General features: G+C 49.1%; 1 protein-coding gene across 1 annotated transcript; it reads right to left on the bottom strand.

The window, feature by feature from the left end:
• Positions 1–274: 274 nt before the first annotated feature.
• On the bottom strand, positions 275–16,939 carry Fuca1 (alpha-L-fucosidase 1). Its single transcript, XM_059255193.1, has 8 exons — positions 16,527–16,939; positions 14,911–15,045; positions 12,248–12,385; positions 8,627–8,732; positions 5,527–5,727; positions 4,066–4,256; positions 1,496–1,595; positions 275–954 (listed from the first exon to the last, which is right to left on the bottom strand). Exons 1-8 carry the CDS (start codon positions 16,901–16,903, stop codon positions 814–816), a joined length of 1,389 nt encoding a protein of 462 aa, XP_059111176.1. The 5' UTR covers positions 16,904–16,939; the 3' UTR covers positions 275–813.
• Between the last annotated feature and the right edge of the window lie 1,304 nt (positions 16,940–18,243).

The raw sequence follows: 18,243 nt of genomic DNA, 5'->3' as shown, positions 1-18,243 counted from the left end.
TATTGTTTAAAAATCTGGGTGTAGGGCGGGCAGTGGTGGAGTACATCTTTAATCACAACACTTGGGAGGCAGGGGCAGGTGGATCTCTGAGTTTGAAGCCAGCCTGGTCTACAGAGTGAGATCCAGGACAGTCAGGGCTACACAGAGAAACCCTGTCTCGAAACACACACACACACACACACACACACACACACACACACACACAAAGCCAGAAAATGAGTAAAAGGCTACAAACAGCCCAAACGGAATCTAGGGAAAGAAAACTATGACATGCTTTTGGTAGACATAATCTGACACACAAATTTACTTCCATCTTTTTTAAAGGGCAAGGTAGAATCACATTCCTTCATCAGTATCTTTGAAGACATGCTCAATGCCAGAGCTTTGGCTTTGCAAACTTCCAAAGAGGTGACCTTGGCAGCCTGGCAAACCCTTCGGGACCAGTGTAATGCCCTCGGGATTAGTGACAACCAATATAAGGCACAGGGGCTTGGGTTTGCCAGACCTCTTTGACCTGCTCCCACAGGCAACAGGTGACTTGGCTCGTCATCGGAAAGGGAGATTTCACTCTAGTGATGGAACAGGTGAGCTCAGCTGAGCTGTCCAGGCCTTTCTGCTCACCAGAGAGACGCCAGCAATGGATCTCCCGTCTTCAATCGATTCATTCGGCGACTCAGTGTACTAGGGTCCCACTGATTAAAATAGGCTGGGGAAGCCGTCACTGGGTGGGGAAGGGAAGCTACTTTATTGCACTGACGGTCCTGTAAGAGAAAGGCAAAGCCGCGCACAGGGCCATCTGCTCTCGAACAACAATCACTTCACTTTTGTCAGCTTTAGAGTCCAGGCATACTGCACGGAAAGAGCGCTGGGTGGCAACGAGGGCAGAGAGATGAGGACCCCCTCCTGGGGATCCTGGGTCCAGGTCAAATCTCCCTCCAGTCCTAGCATCGTTATCTGTGGAAAGCAAGGGGATGGAAAGACCCCGTTATTCACGGGTGTGCTGGACCACGGCAGTGGGGACACTCTGGTGGACCATACACGAGGAAGGAAGGAAGGAAGGAAGGAAGGAAGGAAGGGAGGAGCGAAAGCTTGCCTTTCATTTCTTTGCTTTTTCATAAAAGTTACATCTATCCAGGCATGGTGACATAAGCCCGGAGTCTTAGCACTGGGAAAGTGGAGACAGGAGGACCACAGGTTGAGGCTAGCCTGGGCTGCACAAAGAACCTGGCTCACCTTTGATCCCAGCCCTCAGGAGGCAGAGGCAGGTGGATCTCTGTGAGTTCAAGGCCAGCCTGGTCTACAGAGTGAGATCCAGGACAGATAGAGAAACCCTGTCTTGAGGAGAGAGAGGGAAGGGGGGGGGGAGAACCTGGCTCAAAAACAAACAAACAAACAAACAAACCAACCACTGTATCAGTACAGTAGTGGAGTGTATGCTTAAGCACGCACTGGGAAATAAAACAAAGACAAGTTATAGGTCCACGAGCCTCCTTACCTTTGTGGTCGAGGTCGTTTGGGGGGATTTTAGGTTTATGATTCCATTTTCTGGCCAGTGCAGAAAAGTAGCATAAACTGCTGAGTCTTTAGCAGTGTACCTGGGAACAAGAAACACCATTGTTGATATGTAGAACTGAATTGTATTGCAAAATAAAAATTTTTTTAAAAAAATAAATAAAGAAAGAAAGAAAAAAAAAAAAAAGAAACACCATTGTCCATGGGGCCACGAACGCTGAGTGGTGTTCCCTGACAGACCCTCAATCCCCTTTACATAACTCACCCATTAAAGACCTTGTGTTCTCAAGTACTAGGAAGTGAGAGGAAGGGAAGGAGGAAGGGGTCTAGAAAACTCTTTGAAATCCTCTAGTATCCTCTTCACTGGATTAAGATTTCTTTAAAAATTAAAATTAAGGCCGGGCGGTGGTGGCGCACGCCTTTAATCCCAGCACTCGGGAGGCAGAGCCAGGCGGATCTCTGTGAGTTCGAGGCCAGCCTGGGCTACCAAGTGAGTCCCAGGAATGGCGCAAAGCTACACAGAGAAACCCTGTCTCGAAAAACGGAAAAAAAAAAAAAAAAAAAAAAAAAAAAAAAAAAAAAAATTAAAATTAACCCTTGGGCAGCAGTTTTCCAGACCTTCCCCTGCTGATTCAATAACCTTTGTTGCCAGGCAGCAATGGCACACACCCAGCACTGGGAGGCAGAGCCAGGCGGATCTCTGTGAGTTCAAGGCCAGCCTGGTCTACAGAGTGAGATCCAGGACAGTCAGGGCTACAGAGAAACACTGTCTCAAACAACAACAACAACAAAAAAAAAAACCCCAAATATAAAAACAAACAAACAAAGACAAGAACTCCTGGGTGTGGTGATGCACACATATAACCCCAGCTACTAAGGAGGCTGAGGCAAGAGGATAGTTTGAGCCTAGGGGTTGGGCACAGCCAAGGAATATGGTGAGACCATGACCCACGCAGCAACACCACCAAAGCATGAACTAGCAACCTCCCTGCTCACTAGGACTGAAATCTTCTCAACTCCAGTTCCACAGAAGACAGCAGAGGGTGTAACCAGGAGAACACCGGCAATGGTGACCCGCTCAGGAAACAGGATGAAAGCCACCTCACAGAAATTCATCCGCAGGGATTAACATGTCCCCAGTGGGAGAGCGAGGTGCTCTGGTGTGACACCAGTCTCCCTTGACAGGATGCTGAGCTCAGGCCTGCCGCTCTGCTGGGTCCTCACACACATTATGTCACCTAGTTTACAAAGCAAGTAGACTAAGTACCAGTACTCACTTTGCAACTGAAGACACTGGGGTCCAAGATCAAAGAACTAGATCTAGGGGTTGGGGGTTTAGCTCAGTGGTAGAGTACTTGCCTAGCAAGTGCAAAGCCCTGGGTTTGGTCCTCTGCTCCGGGGAGGGGAGGAACTAGATCTAGAGGTCCAGGTATGAACGGGAAGAATTTAGGATGGAGGGTGACTGGAGACAGAACCCAGCTGGGACAGGAATTTTACAGCAAGAGGCAAGACAACTTCCAGCCTTGTGACCAGGATGGAGAGACCCAAGAGTGTGCCAGGTCAGCAAGAGCCACGGGCCATGTTGGCACTCATCACAAGTGTGATGTACAACATACTGATAAACTGTCAAGTGTTGCTGGAGTTCACTTAGAAGCTGGCTTGGGGGCAGGCAATTTAATCCCAGCACTCGGGAGGCAGAGGCAGGAGGATCTCTGTGAGTTCAAGGCCAGCCTGGTCTACAAAGAGTTCCAGGACAGCTAGGACTGTTACAGTCTCAAAAAAAAAAAAAAAAAGAAGAAGAAGCTGCTTGGGGAAGCGGGGTGCCCCTGGCCACATTTCACATATGTTTGTCTCAAAGTGTCCTAAGGCCCCTTTTGTGAGGGGCTGGGCTGCCCCCTAACCCTCTGTCAGGGGAGGAAACAGCAGAACAGCCCAAGAGCAAAACCTGAGAACAGCTAGGTCAGCCATCTCCAACAGGGTCCCATTATTTATCCCGATATAAAAGTGCCTGTAGGGGGAACGGGAAGCCGGAGGTTCAGCCATGGGCAGTTGAGTCCATGGAGAGAAAGTGCATTTGGAACTCCAGCTGACTGCCCCAACTTCCCCAGTCCACTTCTGCTGGGTGTTTGTGAGCCTCAGAGTCAGATGATGTCAGTAACAGATGTTGCTGTTACTTGCTTAGTTAGAAGCCCCATTCTGCTCTACCTAGGACCCACCCTCTAACAGGAGCTCCAGCCATAAATCAGTTTCCCCAAACGATCTATTTCTGTTGGGCATTACCCAGTTCGATGATATTTTGCCACCCCCCATATATCCACCCATCCACTCACCCATCCATCCACCCATCCACCCACCCATCCATCCACCCACCCACCCATCCACCCACCCATCCATCCACCCACCCACCCATCCATCCATCCATTCATCCATCCATCCATCCATCCATCATCATCTCTTGCTATTTATTCTTTCACTTTGGCTGTACTCTCACGCAGAACTGAAAACACAGCTATCGTCAATCCTCCTCCTGATGTACAAGAAGACAAGGCTCACCACACAATTGTCACGTTCTTTTCGGACTGCACTCTCCAGGGTTTGGAGGCATAGATGGCCTCCCCGTTGATCTGCAGCCACTTGCCCACAGCAAGAAGTCTTTCTTGGAAGATGGGAACGATCAGTCCATCCTTAGTTGGTCCAATGTTGAGAAGATAGTTGCCTCCCAGACTTACTGTCTGAACCAATTCCTAAAGAGAGCAAAGACAATGAAAGCTGAGGCCTGACTACCAAGCCTGGCATGGTGTCTAGAATATTCAGACAGGAAGGGACATCAAGAGAAGAAAAGCCCTGGGTTCAATCCTTAGCACTGCAAAGGGAAAAAGGGAAGGTGAGTTACACTTTAGAGCCAAGCATGACGGCACACGTCTCCCTAAGCTGCAGCTGTATGTGGCACTCCATCCCGCCACCCCAGCCCCAGCCAGCTGAGCACTCTTCTGTACCGTAGTGCTCAGAGAGTCCTCCTGCCTACTGAATTACCGACTATAGTTCCAAGAAACGGAAGGCACTCATGTGCTAACTGAAAACACTCCTGGGAAGGCGCTTGGACGATGATGGCCCAGAGGGTGAGTGCTTGCCTTATAAGCAAGAAGACCTAAGTTCATCCTCAGAACTCATGTTCAAACAAAACACACCCAAATCAACAAACACCAACAAAATCTGGAGGTTGTAGTGTAGTGTGCGCTTGTAATCTTCGTCCTGGGGAGCAGAAACAAAGGCTTGCCGTGGCTTCCTGGCCAGAGAGTCAGCTGAATGGCCAGTTCCAGGCTAGTAGGAGATCTTGCCCCTCCCTCATAGATGGAACCTGAGGAATCACACCTCCGGTTGTGCCCGTCACAAACACATATGCACAAACACATGTACATATGCACATACACCCTCCCAACAAAGAAGAAAAAGGAAGGAAAGTTCTGGAAAGAACACCTCTGTAGATAAAGCTTTCCCTGTAGCTGAGAAGACTGCCAAGCCAACCAAGATGAATGACCTAAGTTCGATGCCCAGGACTCACAGGATGGAAGGAGAGAAGTGACCGTCAGGATGACTGCTGACCTCTCCATGTGCACTGTGGCACACACTTGCCCCCACCCAAAAACAAATAAATAGATGTAATTAAAAAAGGTTTCAGCCAGATATGGTGGCGCACGCCTTTAATCACAGCACTAGGGAGGCAGAGGCAGGCAGATCTCTGTGAGTTCGAGGCCAGTCTGTTCTACAAAGCGAATTCCAGGACAGCCAGGGCTATGCAGAGAAAACTGTCTCAAAAAAAGACAAAAAAGAAAAACAAAAAAGAAAGAAAAAAAAAGGCACAACCTGCTTCTCTGTAACAGCGATAATGACAATGTGCTTAGGAGAGGTTTGTCTCTGAGTACTGTGGCCCAAGCAGGTTCTAGCAACCCTACCCTGAGTCAGAGGGCTGCTTTGAGGTAAGCAGTTAAAACCACCACGGTGGAGTGCTCTTACCTCAATGATTTCATTTTCATTGGCAACGGTAGACAAGGTCATGTCACGCCGATAGCCCCAGGACGACTTGTCCACGCTGGTGCACATCTCCCACTTGTGGCTTGGCAAGCTGTGTGGCGTGTATTTATCTTGACAGTTGTAGTATCCTCCGTGATGACAGGAGCAGTTCTGACCCCACCGGTCATTCACTACCACCTGATCCTAAGGGGAAGGAGAACGGGGTCACTGGAGCAGCACCTCCTGCTCCTTTATGCAATGCAGATGCGTTGGAAGGAAGAACAGCAGGACTACATTAGTGGTTTCCCCTGGGGCTACTGCTCTAAAGGGCACACATGGGAAACCTGACAGTTTTGGTTGTCCTCATGAGGGCGGTGCTGATACCCAGCCGGAGAAGCCAGAGTTGCTGACTACCGTCCTACAGTGTGGAAGACAGAGTTCAGACAAAGAAGCATCCAGCCTCTAATGTCCGCAAAGCCCAGGAAGTGAGCCGAGAGATGCACAGAGGGAGTGTGCCTGCAGGGGCAGTTTTAGAGATGGTCTGGGGGCTCAGGGGATGATGGCGCAGTGGGCGAAGTCCTTGCTGTAAAAGCATGGGAACTCTGCAGCACTCATGGCGCTGGAGAGACGGCCCCAGTTACGAGTGTTTAATGCTCTTACAAAGGATGTGAGCCTGGTTCCCAGCACCCACATGGTGACTCAACCTCCTGTAACTCCAGTCCCAGAGGATCCAACACCCTCTCCTGGCCTCCACTGGCTCCTGCACACACATAAATCATGCAGACAAAACACCTATTCACATAAATAACATCATCTTTTAAAAACGTGTTTGGGGGTCTGGTGAGATGGCTCCATGGTTAAGAGCAGTTACTGCTCTCGAAATGGACCTTGGTTTGTTTCCCAGCTCACACGGTGACCATAACCACCTGTAACTCTAGTTACAGGAGATCTGGTGCCCTCTTCTGGCCTCTATGGGCTTTTGCACGCACACAGAACACATAAACGTACACAGACATACATACATACACACATATAGTAAATAAATGAATCAAAAAAATGTGTATGAATGTTTTGCTTGCTAAGACTGTGCGCATGTGCAGTACCCAGGAAGGCCAGAAGAGGGTGCCAGCTGCTTTTACTGGCGTTCCAGGAGGTTGTGATCCACTATATGCATGCTGGGAAAGGAACTTGAAGCAGTGCTTGCTCTAACCACTGAGCCCTCTCCCTTGCCCTTGCTGAGGGTTATGTTGTTTTGTTTTTTGAGACAGGGTATCTCTGTGTAGCCCTGGCTGTCCTAGAACTCACTCTGTAGACCAGGCTGCCCTGGAATTCACAGAGATCCCCCTGCCCAAGTGCTGGGATTAAAGGTGTGTGCTATCATTGCCCGACTTTGCTGTGGTTTTTAAATATTTGTGGATGACATTTGCTTGCTTCACCAATGCTGCATCTTGGTTTACCATTTTTCCCTTACTGTGACTCTCCTTACTCAGGCACGTGTGGCTGTCATCTCATGCAGCAGATGACCTGGCTCCATGGAGGCACAGACCAGAGGAGGCATGGACAAGGCCCCTCAGACCTTGTTTGTTTGTTTGTTTGTTTCTTGAGACAGACTCACTATGTAGCCCTGAGTGGCCTGGGAACTCACTGTGCAGACCAGGCTGGGCTTCAACTCACAGAGATCCTCCTGTCTCCTGAATGCTAGGATTAAAGGCATGCACCACCATACCTGGCCCATCTCAAGTCTTGATGGGCAGTCAACTGCTCACTCATAATTATTTCTCTGTGGCAGAGACAGGGGTGCCACGGTGAATAACATAGTGTTTGCCCTTTAAACTTTAAGCAGAGACTCGTGTTTGCCCTTTAAACTTTAAGCCGAGACTCATAGAGGAGACAGATGTGGACGATTTAGACCCTGGCATTCTGTCAGCGTTAACTACCTGGGGATGAAATGCACATCTGGGAGTCCCCTGAGACTTGGCAAGTCCCTGAACACAAGCCTTGCATAAGTTAACATGCTCTCGCAGTGAAGTACACTCCAGTCCATGAGGACTACCCTCAATCAGCATCCTTCACTCAGGGAAGGGTGTCTCTCTTCTCTCTCCCCTTCTTCCCATATCCTGAGTTTAGTAATAACTACCCAGTAAGACCCACACAGATAGGGACCCACCGGGGCATCTTCATCCAACCTTAGTTTTGGTGTTTGAGTTAAATCCACGGCCCCCTGCATGCTAAGCAAGTGCTCTACCACTGAGCTAGACCTCCAACTACCAAGCTGCTTTATACTTAGATTTTTCTTTAAAACCTACAAATCTAGAGCATGTAAAATTTTTGACATCCCCGCCCGCCTCCCCGGTGTTTTCGAGACAAAGTTTCTCTGTGTAGTTTCGGTGCCTGTCCTGGATCTGGCTCATAGACCAGGCTGGCCTCGAACTCACAGAGATCCGCCTGGCTCTGCCTCCTGAGTGCTGGGATTAAAGGTGTGAGTCACCACTGCCTGGCACCACCCGGCAGACATTTTCTATCACAAAGATTAAGACTTCTGCCACGCAGTAAAAGTCCCATAACACAAGATGCAAATATACTAGCTAGCTGTACTGACTGGGGAGGGTTTAGCTAACTAAGTACTGTAAGTATGTCCTTACTACGTCACCAGCCTGCGATGGCGTCCCAGCCTAAAAAGCGGGCGTGCCCTTCCACGGTCCCCCCCCTTCCTATTCCCCTGTCTTCTGCACGGTCTCTCTCTCTCTCTCTCTCTCTCTCTCTCTCTCTCTCTCTCTCTCTCCTAATAAAGCTCTAAAAGGTAACCATGGCTGGTGATTCTTGCGCCACTGCAGCATCCAGCGCTCTCTGCCGTTGGCATGGCTGCCACAGGCAACGGCCAACCACAAGCGCCACTTAACCAACAAGTACCCTTTAAATTTTGGATATAGAGCTAGGAGTGGTGACATCCACCCATAATCCCAGCTCTTGGGAAGCTGAGGCAGGAGGATTGCTGTGAATTCCCCCTGCCATGGCCTACAGGCTGAGATGACTGCCAAGTATCACTAGGCCCATCATGTTCTTTTATCAGAACCACTAAGAAGTAAGTTAGATAATCACCTACCTTGACAGGGCTATCATTATAGAGCCAGGCAAGGAAAGCTGTGGAGTTCCAGTAAGTATCAGGACACTCCCACTCCCCATCAGACCAGATCAGGTCGGGTTTGTAGCTGGAAGACACGTGATCAGAATGGTTTGCTATCTGCATCTATATCTAGTTCAGTCAGAGTTCGCAACAAATATTCAAAAATTAGAGATGGGAGTATGGCTCTGTGGCAGGGCACTTGCCTACCACACGTGAGGCCGTGGGTTCCATTCCTAGCCCATCAAGAAGAAAAGTCTCTTGACTGGAAAGTACCATAAAAATTACAACTCAGAAACTAAAGAGATAAGAAATCTAAAAGAGCCTCAGGGAGGGCGTGCCGAGAGCTGGCTGAGTAGGTAAAAGCACTGGCTGCTCTTCCAGAGGACTCAAGTTTGATTCCTGCACCCACAAGGAGGCTCACAATCACCTGTAACTCTAGTGCCCCAGGACCTGATGCCCTCTTCTGGCCTCTGTTGGCACCAGGCACACACAGAGTGCACAGACACACACGCAAGCAAAACAGCCATACATATAAAATAAAAACTTTAATTAAGAAAAGAACTGCAGGGTTGCTGAAGGGCTCCATATGTAAAGGGCCTACTTGCCAAGTCTGATGACCCAAGTTCAATCCCTGAGTCCCACTCCTGCAAGTGGTCCTCTGACCTCTACATGCACAACATGGCACATGCATGCACACCCCCCCTAAATAAATTAAAATGCAATAGCAATAATAACAACAACAACAAAGAACACATTGCTTCCGTACACGTCCCCTAATCTCCCTGTTCCCCCGATTTAGAAAGGTAATCAGTATCTACACTTTGCTTCCCCTCAAGCAACTAACTCCAATTAGGGGTGGCGCTCACAGGGCTGGAGAGACTGCTCAGGGGGTAAGGGGGCTTACTGCTTGCAGAGGACCTGGGCTTGGTTCCCAGCACCCACATGGCGCTCACAACCACCTGTAACTCTCATCACAGGGAATCGATACCCTCTGGCCTCCTTGGCTGTATAGACTACACATAAATAATAAATACATTCTGGAAAAGAGGTTGGTGCTTGGGCAGGCCAGATGGCCTCTCCAGTCTGATGACCTGAGTTTGATCCCCGAATGCACAAGAAAGGAGAACTGACTGACTTCCATGTGTGTGCTGTGGCACATATGTGCCCATATAGTACACACTCAGGACACGAAATAATAAAATGTGATTAAAAAACAAAAACAGCCGGGCGGTGGTGGCGCATGCCTTTAATCCCAGCACTCGGGAGGCAGAGCCAGGCGGATCTCTGTGAGTTCAAGGCCAGCCTGGTCTCCAAAGTGAGTTCCAGGAAAGGCACAAAGCTACACAGAGAAACCCTGTCTCGAAAAACCACCAAAAAAAAAAAAAAAAAAAACAAACAAACAAACAATAACAGCCGGGCGGTGGTGGCGCATGCCTTTAATCCTAGCACTTGGGAGGCAGAGGCAGGCAGATCTCTGTGAGTTTGAGGCCAGCCTGGGCTACAGAGTGAATTCCAGGACAGGCTCCAAAGCTACACAGAGAAACCCTGTCTCGAAAAACCAAAAAAAAAAAAAAAAAAAAACAAAAACAAAAAAAAAAACCAAAACCAAACAAACAAAAAAATAAAACAAAAACAGTAACAGTGGTCATGGTCTGGGGTGTATAGTTCAGCGGTAGAGCACTGCCCAGCATGTTCTAAGGCCTGGGTCCTGTCCTCAGGACCGAAAATAAAAACAAAAAATAAAAAATAAAAAAAGCCAGGTGTGGTGGTTCATGCCTGTAATCATAGCACTTGGGAACCTGAGTCAGGAGATTACAAATTAGAGGCTCGCCTGGGCCACACAGTGAGCCCCTGGTATTCCAGAAGTACAAAATGAAGATGTTTGCTTTGTGGGTGTTGTAAACATTTGAACCGTGACACTGATGTTCTTGGCAGCTACCTAGTTGGGCTGGAAAGGCCTTCTGGGACCTAGGGCACCTTCTACATTCTTACTGTTGTGAGCCTACAGTGTGCATAAATGTGAAGGTCGAAGATAAGCATTATTATGCACGTTTTAGTACCATGGATTTGAAGGCGCTGGAGCACAAATGTGAACCTGCTCAACAACAGACCTTCACTGCCCTTCACAGTAAGGCCAGTCTCAAGAATGAAAGCCTTCTCTAAGGCTAGAAGCTGACTGAGACAGTGGTCTCTTCCACTGTGTGCAGATTTTCAAATGCGCTACACAGCTTACCTCGTCAGCGCCCATGACTACTAACCCCGGGTCCAGGGGTAAAGAAGAGAGCCAGGGCTGGGCGGTGGTGGTGCACACCTTTAATTCCAGCACTCGGGAGGCAGAGGCAGGCAGATAGAGAGAATTTTAGGACAGCTGTGGCTACACAGAAAAACCCTGTCTCAAACAAACAAACAAATAAACAAACACCCCCCCCCCAAAAAAAAAGAGATTGAGGGAGACTAAGCAATTTTTTTTCTAAGCCACACAGCTTTTAAAAGAAAAAAGCCGGGCTAGAGAAATGGCTCAGAGGTTAAGAGCACTAACTGCTCTTCCAGAGGTCCTGAGTTCAACTCCCAGCAACCACACGTGGCTCACAACCATCTATAATGAGATCTGGTGCCCTTTTCTGGCATACAGGCAGAAAACCGTGTGCATAATAAATAAATGAATAAAACCTAAAAAAAAAAAAAAAAAGCCACTGGGCTGTGGTGGCGCACGCCTTTAATCCCAGCACTAGGGAGGCAGAGGCAGGAGGATCTCTGAAGTTCGAGGCCAGCCTGGGCTACAGAGCCAGTTCCAGGACAGCCAGGGTTACACAAAGAAACCCTGTCTTGAAAAACCAAAAGGAAGAAAGTAAAGAAACCAAACATAACAGAAACAAAACATATAAAATGAAAGCGGGGCAGAGAAGCCGCCCCTTCGACTACTAGTGTCCCTCATCCAGGGGTGGCTCCCGGATGTCACAAGGGAAAAGCTTATGAACGGGCTGGGGGGGGGGGGGCCTCAGTGGGTGGAAGTGCTTGCCATCAAGCCTGATGACCCTGATCCTTGGGGTCCACAAGGTAAAAAGAGAAAATTAACTTCATTGTACACATGTGTTGTGGACATCATCCCCACTAAATAACGAAAGTGAAAGAAAACCTGGGGCACGTTGGCAACAAATTCCAATTTGGGAATGGTGACCCTAGTTTCAACAGCGGCTCTCCTTCCTGTCCCCAGCACTGTGACAGTGAGAGAGATCAGAGCCCCAGACCAGACACGACAGTCTCATGCAGGATCTGTGTTCAGGATGCTCTGCTTACAGCTTGTGATCACAAAGGTACCAGTGCCCCTCTCCAAGGTCCTGACTAGGGACCCTGGCAAGGGAGGAGGGCACTTTGACTCACTGCCACCTGGGTTCCCTGTGACTGCAGCAGCTTAGTAAGTGACCATAGTCCAGAAGTTCTGAGAGGTGGGAGGGGAAACGTGCTTTGCATTAATACAAACGTCATTTTTATTATTTTGATGCCTTATACAGCAGCCTCCGGCTGGAGCCCTTAACAGCATCCTGGAGGCAGCTGACTTCAAATACAAGTTGTCAGGCCCCGGCCCCTTCTGTCTCTCACCTGTTAACAAGGTCATACAGCTCTGGCATTGTTTTCGCACGGACAAAATGCTGAGTTTTGAATCCGTTCTTCTTATCAAGCAGGTAGAGTGGATGGAACCATTCCAAGAGTGAGTGGTAGAGGCCATAGCGTAAGTTCCTTAAACAGGAAAATACAACAGCAGCTAGCATTAGGCAGAGAAAAAATAAGGCTGGGTGTGGTGTCAGCACTTAGGAGGGGGAGGTACGAAGATCAGGAGTTCAAGGTCATTCTTGGCTACCAAGTGGGTTTAATGTCAGCCTAAGCTATTTGAGATCCTTTATTTATTTAATAGACCTTTTTTTTGAGACAGGGTCTCACTATGTAGCCCTGGCTGGCCTAGAACTGGGTATGCAGACCAGGCTAGCCACAAACTCCCAGAGATCCACCAGCCTCTGCCTACCTAGTGCTGGGATTAAAGGCACATGCCACCATATTTGGTATATATTTCATTTTTTTAAATCTTACTTCTTTTTTTATGGTGCTGGGAATCAAAGCCAGGGCCTCAGCTAAGCTAGGTAAGCATTCTGTCATAAGCTATATCCCTACCCCTATTAAATGTCTTTTAAAGAACTAGAAGAAAGGAGTTTGAAGGTTCCTAACACAAACAAATGACAAATGATTAAGGAGCTAGAAATGCTAATTACCCCGATTAGTTCATTATACACTTCGAGCATGTCACACTGTGCCTCATAAAAATGTACAATTACTACAGTTCATTAAGATATGGGTCTATGCAGACACTATAATGCAGGTAATGAAGAAAATAACACAGCAAAGCACAGACAAGAAAGAACTGGAGAGGAGGATTTCAGCATGTGACTCGGGGATTAACCATTTACAAAGACGCTACCATTCCAGCCTACTGAGGCTGGGCATGTTGCCACAGGCCTGGACCCCAGTACCGGGAAGGCAGAGGCAAGAGATCTGCTTCAAGATAGAAAGCAGCCTAGTCTGCAGAGCAAGTTCCAAGCTCTCCAGGGATACAGAACAAGGTCCCGTCTTGTAAAACCAAACCAAACCAGAAGAAAATGGCTACTTCCAAAGTCCATATCTTATCCCCGTCTAAGATCAGACGGACATTTCCGGCAGGATTTTTGGGCAAGTGCTTCATGGGGCACAGAACACCAAGCTGGTCACAAGAGTCAGCAAATGCATTCTTAAAGGAACAGGAAGTTCATTGGACTTGGCAAGCTGTGGCCTCCATCTCAGCTCTCAACATGTTCCATGAGACAGTGCGTGGCAGTGTGTGATACAAGGCATGGCTGGGTTCCAACCACACTTGATGACTTTCACAAGCAGACAGTCAGCCTATCCCTCATACAGGAGGCCACACTTACCAAGTCACAACCCAAAGTCCTTTTCTTTCTTAGCGGCAAAGCACAGCCAGCCAGCAGGGTTCCAAACCTGAATCCCTGAGTCCAGGTTCCATCCCACGGCCGGCGGCTGGGGATGCGGCTCTGTGTTACGGTTTGCGTCTGCAATGTCTCCCCCAGGCTCACGTTTTGAAGGCTTGTTCCCTGGCTGATGGTGCTATTTTGGAAATCTGCCGAACCTTTACAAGGCGGGACATGCTGGCAGAAGTGAGCGGTCACGAGTGCTCTGAAGCAAACTGCCTGTCATTCCTGTCTGCTCCCTCATCATGTTTAGGTAAACAAATAACCTCTACCACAGTGTGTGGCTGCCATGAATGCACGTGCCCCACCATGATGGACCGAAACCCTCTAAAAATCAACTTTTCTTCCCAGAAGTTGTTTCTAACAGGTATGGCGGTCACCGACACAGAAGTAACTAATGTATTCAGTGGAAGAGCAACCACTTAATATTCATGAGGTCTTGTGTTCGTCAGCTCCAAAACCCAAAACCATCCTATCTCTGCCACTTCCTACTGCTTCTATATTGAGAAATTAATTCCTACTATTATTTTTATTTAGCCCTTTGAGATACAATCTTCTATAGTCCAGGCTAGCCTCAAACTCAGTCTATATCTAAGGCCAGCCTTGAACTCCTGACCCTCCTGCCTTTGCCTCCCAAGTGCTAGAATCACCGAATGCAATCTGCCATTATCAGAGCTTGCCCTCAGGCCTGAACAGCTCTGTGCTGGGTGGGTGCTGGCGGCTACTGAGGAGAAAGGTGAGACCCAGTCCCTGGCCTGTCACATTCTGGAAAAGGCTCTAAGCTGGGAAGTGGTGGCTCAGGCCTTTAATCCCAGCACTCAGCGGGTGGAGGCAGGTGGATCTCTGTGAGTTTGAGGTTAGCCTGGTCTACAGAGCGAGTTCCAGGATAGCCAAGGCTACACAAAGAAACTCTGTCTTGAAATAAATAAATAAATAAATAAATAAATAAATAAATAAATAAATAAATAAATAAGGAAGAAAAGGCTCTGTATTGAAAGTTTCCATGGGAATCTTTAGCAGGCTGCAAATGGACCATCATAGTCTACGCTGAGTGTCCTTCATCCCACTGTGACCTTTTTCCATTGTATCACCTTTGGACCTGTGAAAACTGCCAAATCTCAAACTCCAAGTCTGGGAGCCCACCTTCTCAATGGCTAAATATGCCCCCAGCAGACAAACAAGACGAGACGCTTCTGGAGGGATGGATGGTTAAGACCGTAGGAAGGCTAGCTATCTACAGACACGTACCTCTTCCGAACAGCAGCTCCCAGCTCACCAACCAAATCACGATGGGGCCCCACGTCCTTTGAGTTCCAGTTCCAAGACACAGGACTTGGCCAGTTTGTGAAGCCTTCATGATGCTTTGTGGTCAGGACCACATACCTGTAGACATCAAAACCAAATAAAAACAAAGGAAGTGGGTAGCGACAACCATGACCTTGCCCAGTATGGTGGAAAGATCTCGATGATAGGAAATGTACTGGGGTGAGTCACTGCAACAACCAAGATGTTTTCACAGTGACAATATTCCCTTGTAGGTATGACTCAATAATGGAAGGAGGGCACTGGATCCCCAGAGGGGAGGAAAGGGTGGCAAGACAAAATTGTGCACCTTGGCTCACAAGACTCAACCCTTCTGGGCGTAAGTAATGAACTTTCTTCAACCCTCTGCCCTACTCTGTTGGCAAGAGCAGATGACAGACAGAAGCTGCTTGTTTTAACAACTAGTCCTTCTGGGTAGGGCTTGCGGACCCTGGGTGCAGTGGTCAAGAGCCTTATCTCCAGGTCACAAGATCTGCAGTCTAGGACACCAGACTCCTTCCTCTCTGGGCTAGTGACCTCATTCACTAAACAGGGAGTCTGGAAAGAGGCTGGAGTTCACCATTTTTATTTGTAAATTATGGACCTCAGAGATGCTCGCTAAAAGATAGACTCCTGTTTCCTCAGGCCTTGTATTCCTGTAATGGCATGTAATGGCAAATACTTTTTTGTTTGTTTGTTTTTGTTTTTGTTTTTTGAGACTGGGTTTCTTTGTGTAACAGTTCTGGTTATCCTGGAACTTGCTTTGTTGCCCAGGCTGGCCTCAAAATTCACAGAGATCCGCCCGCCTCTGCCTCCCGAGTGCTGGGATTAAAGGCGTGCACCACCATACTTATAATGGCAACTACTATACACAGCGTTTCCCTTCAGTAAAAAAAAAAAAAAAAAAAACAAGGTCCAGAGCAAACTGAAACCTGGAGGATGGCAGAAACATCAATGGGAGTGGAGGGCTGCTCTAAGCCAGAAGCAGGAGTCTTCCCGCCACCATCTTACTATTTTACCGGCTGCCTTCCCAGTGGCCAAACCCATCAGTCCCGAGGACAGCTAAAATTCTCTGCCTTAGGGCTCTCAAAACATACTTCCTCTGGAAGGCTCTGCCCAAACAACCCCATCCCTCCTTAAAGTTCGACCACAAGGAAGTGAGGAGGTGAGGGAGAACCCAAAACTCCCATCCTTCCTTCTCCATGTAGAGACACAGGGCTACAAGGAACTCGGGCGGCTTCGTTTTATAATCTTCCACGGACGCTGCAGGTAGCCTAAGGTGACGACTGGTCCAGGTCTACAACTGACAGGATTCCAGGCTGTGTTCCAGCCCTTTTAGAAGAGACACCGGGTGTAGTCTGGCTCTGGTCTCTCTCCATACTGTTATAGTACCCAGTGCTTCCCCGCCTTCATTTTTAAAACTAATCCCCAGTAGGACTCTCTTCTTTAGCATTAATGCTCCATCCTCCAGGATGCAGAACGCGGGGTGCGGGGCCTTCCGCGGTCAGGCAGCGCCGGCCGTGGGCTTGCCCTGTCCCGCCTCGCGCCCCGCCCGCACTCACTTGGCCCCGGCAGCCTGGAAGAGTTCGGCCCACTGGTCCGGGTGGAAGAAGCGCGCCGTGAACTGCGGTCCGAAGTCGGCGTAGCTGAAGCCGGGCGGGTAGTTTTTTCTCATAAAGCGCTCATAGGCTGGATTCCGTTCGCCCTGCCAGTGCCACCAGAACCACTCGCTGCCCCAGGCGGGCACCGAAAACACCCCCCAGTGCACAAACACCCCGAACTTGGCCTCGTCAAACCATCTGGGCAGTGGCCGAGAGTCCAGGCTCTGCCAGTTCGCGGCGTAGCGGCGCTGGGCCACTGCCTGGGCCGCAGGAGCCAGCAGCAGCAGCAGCAGCAGCGTGATACCCACCGCCCGCCCTTCACTTTTCAGCCCCCACATCCCTGCTTCCGTGCCCGCACCGTCCCTCTTAACGCGCAGGCGCTGTCCAGTAGCTCCGCCTCTCTGAGTGACGATTGGCTCGGAAGGGAAAGGGGGCGGGGTCAATCTTGTGGTCCCGTGTGCCGTCTGAGGCGCCATCTCTGGAGCGCCCTCTGGCGTTGAATGAGAGAAGGACGCAAAGAGGCGTTGATCTGTTGAATTTAAACTCCACAGTCTCCGCTAGGGACTTGATTGCCCGGTTCCCGTAAGCGGGAAAGTCTCAGGGAGTGCGGAGAAAAGGGAGTAACCCATGTTATTGCCCTAATCCTCAGGAGAAGGCTGAAACCGGATTGTTTTATTTAGTGGCTAATTAGGAGCCATGGTTTCTTTGACGGCAGGTGGCGCTTAGCCGATTGCCGAGTTGCATAAGATAGAGAAATAACGAGGTAGAAACTTTATGAAGAGAGAGAAATGGCTCCTGAAAGAGGAAGGGCAGACGTGGTTATTTTGGCCTGTCTCTTGTTTATTGAACTTACTCTGAGAACTCTGAGGCATTTCAACATTTTAATTTAATTTTAAATTGTAACTTAAATTCATTTTGAGATAAGGGGGGGGCGTCTCATGCAGCTCAGGCTGGCCTCGAACTTACAGCTAGGATGACCTTGAATTCCTGATCCTCCTGCTTCTACCTCTGAGTGCTGGTCGGAATGGCACCACTACTCCTGGTTTTATGCAGTACTGGCCTTTGAACCCCAGGGATTTGACCATGCAAAGGAAGCACTCTAGCACTGAGCTGCACCCTAAAACCCCTGAGGGCCTCTCAGAGAGCTTAGCTTCTACACCCAGGAGCTGGGGTGTAGTTCAGGAGTAGAGCACTTACTTAGCATGTTGGAAGGCCTGGAGTTCAATCCAGCGCCGCCCAACAAGCCTACAGAGGGCCACTGGGACACGATTTTTAGAATAGCAGGACCAGAAACTTGAGAGCCAAGAGACCCCCTTGCCCCAGGAACCTCTGCAAAACTTGTTTGACAAGCTACCTGGTTCCTCTACTGTCAGCACACACCCAATGGTGTGTGTGTGTGTGTGTGTGTGTGTGTGTGTGTGTGTGTGTGTGTGTATAGCTGCAGGAAGTATGCAAGCCAGAAGTCACATGGTCCATGTGGCACAACCGGCTGGCTCCATGGTTGCTGAGGCAACCACCACATGTTAGAGCAATAAGAGGTTTACGGCTCCTTGAGGGCATCCTCTTCCCTACCTTTCCCAACTGATCGAGGGGGAAATCAAGACAAGGAGAAGGGCGGGGGGTGGGGGGGTGGGGTGGGGGGGGGTGCCCAGGATCACGAAAGTGTAGGCCAAAGGTG

Source organism: Peromyscus eremicus, chromosome 2, assembly GCF_949786415.1.
Source record: "Peromyscus eremicus chromosome 2, PerEre_H2_v1, whole genome shotgun sequence".
NCBI lineage: Eukaryota > Metazoa > Chordata > Mammalia > Rodentia > Cricetidae > Peromyscus > Peromyscus eremicus.
Note: the sequence above shows the minus strand (reverse complement) of the source record. Positions and strands in the feature narration are given on the sequence as shown.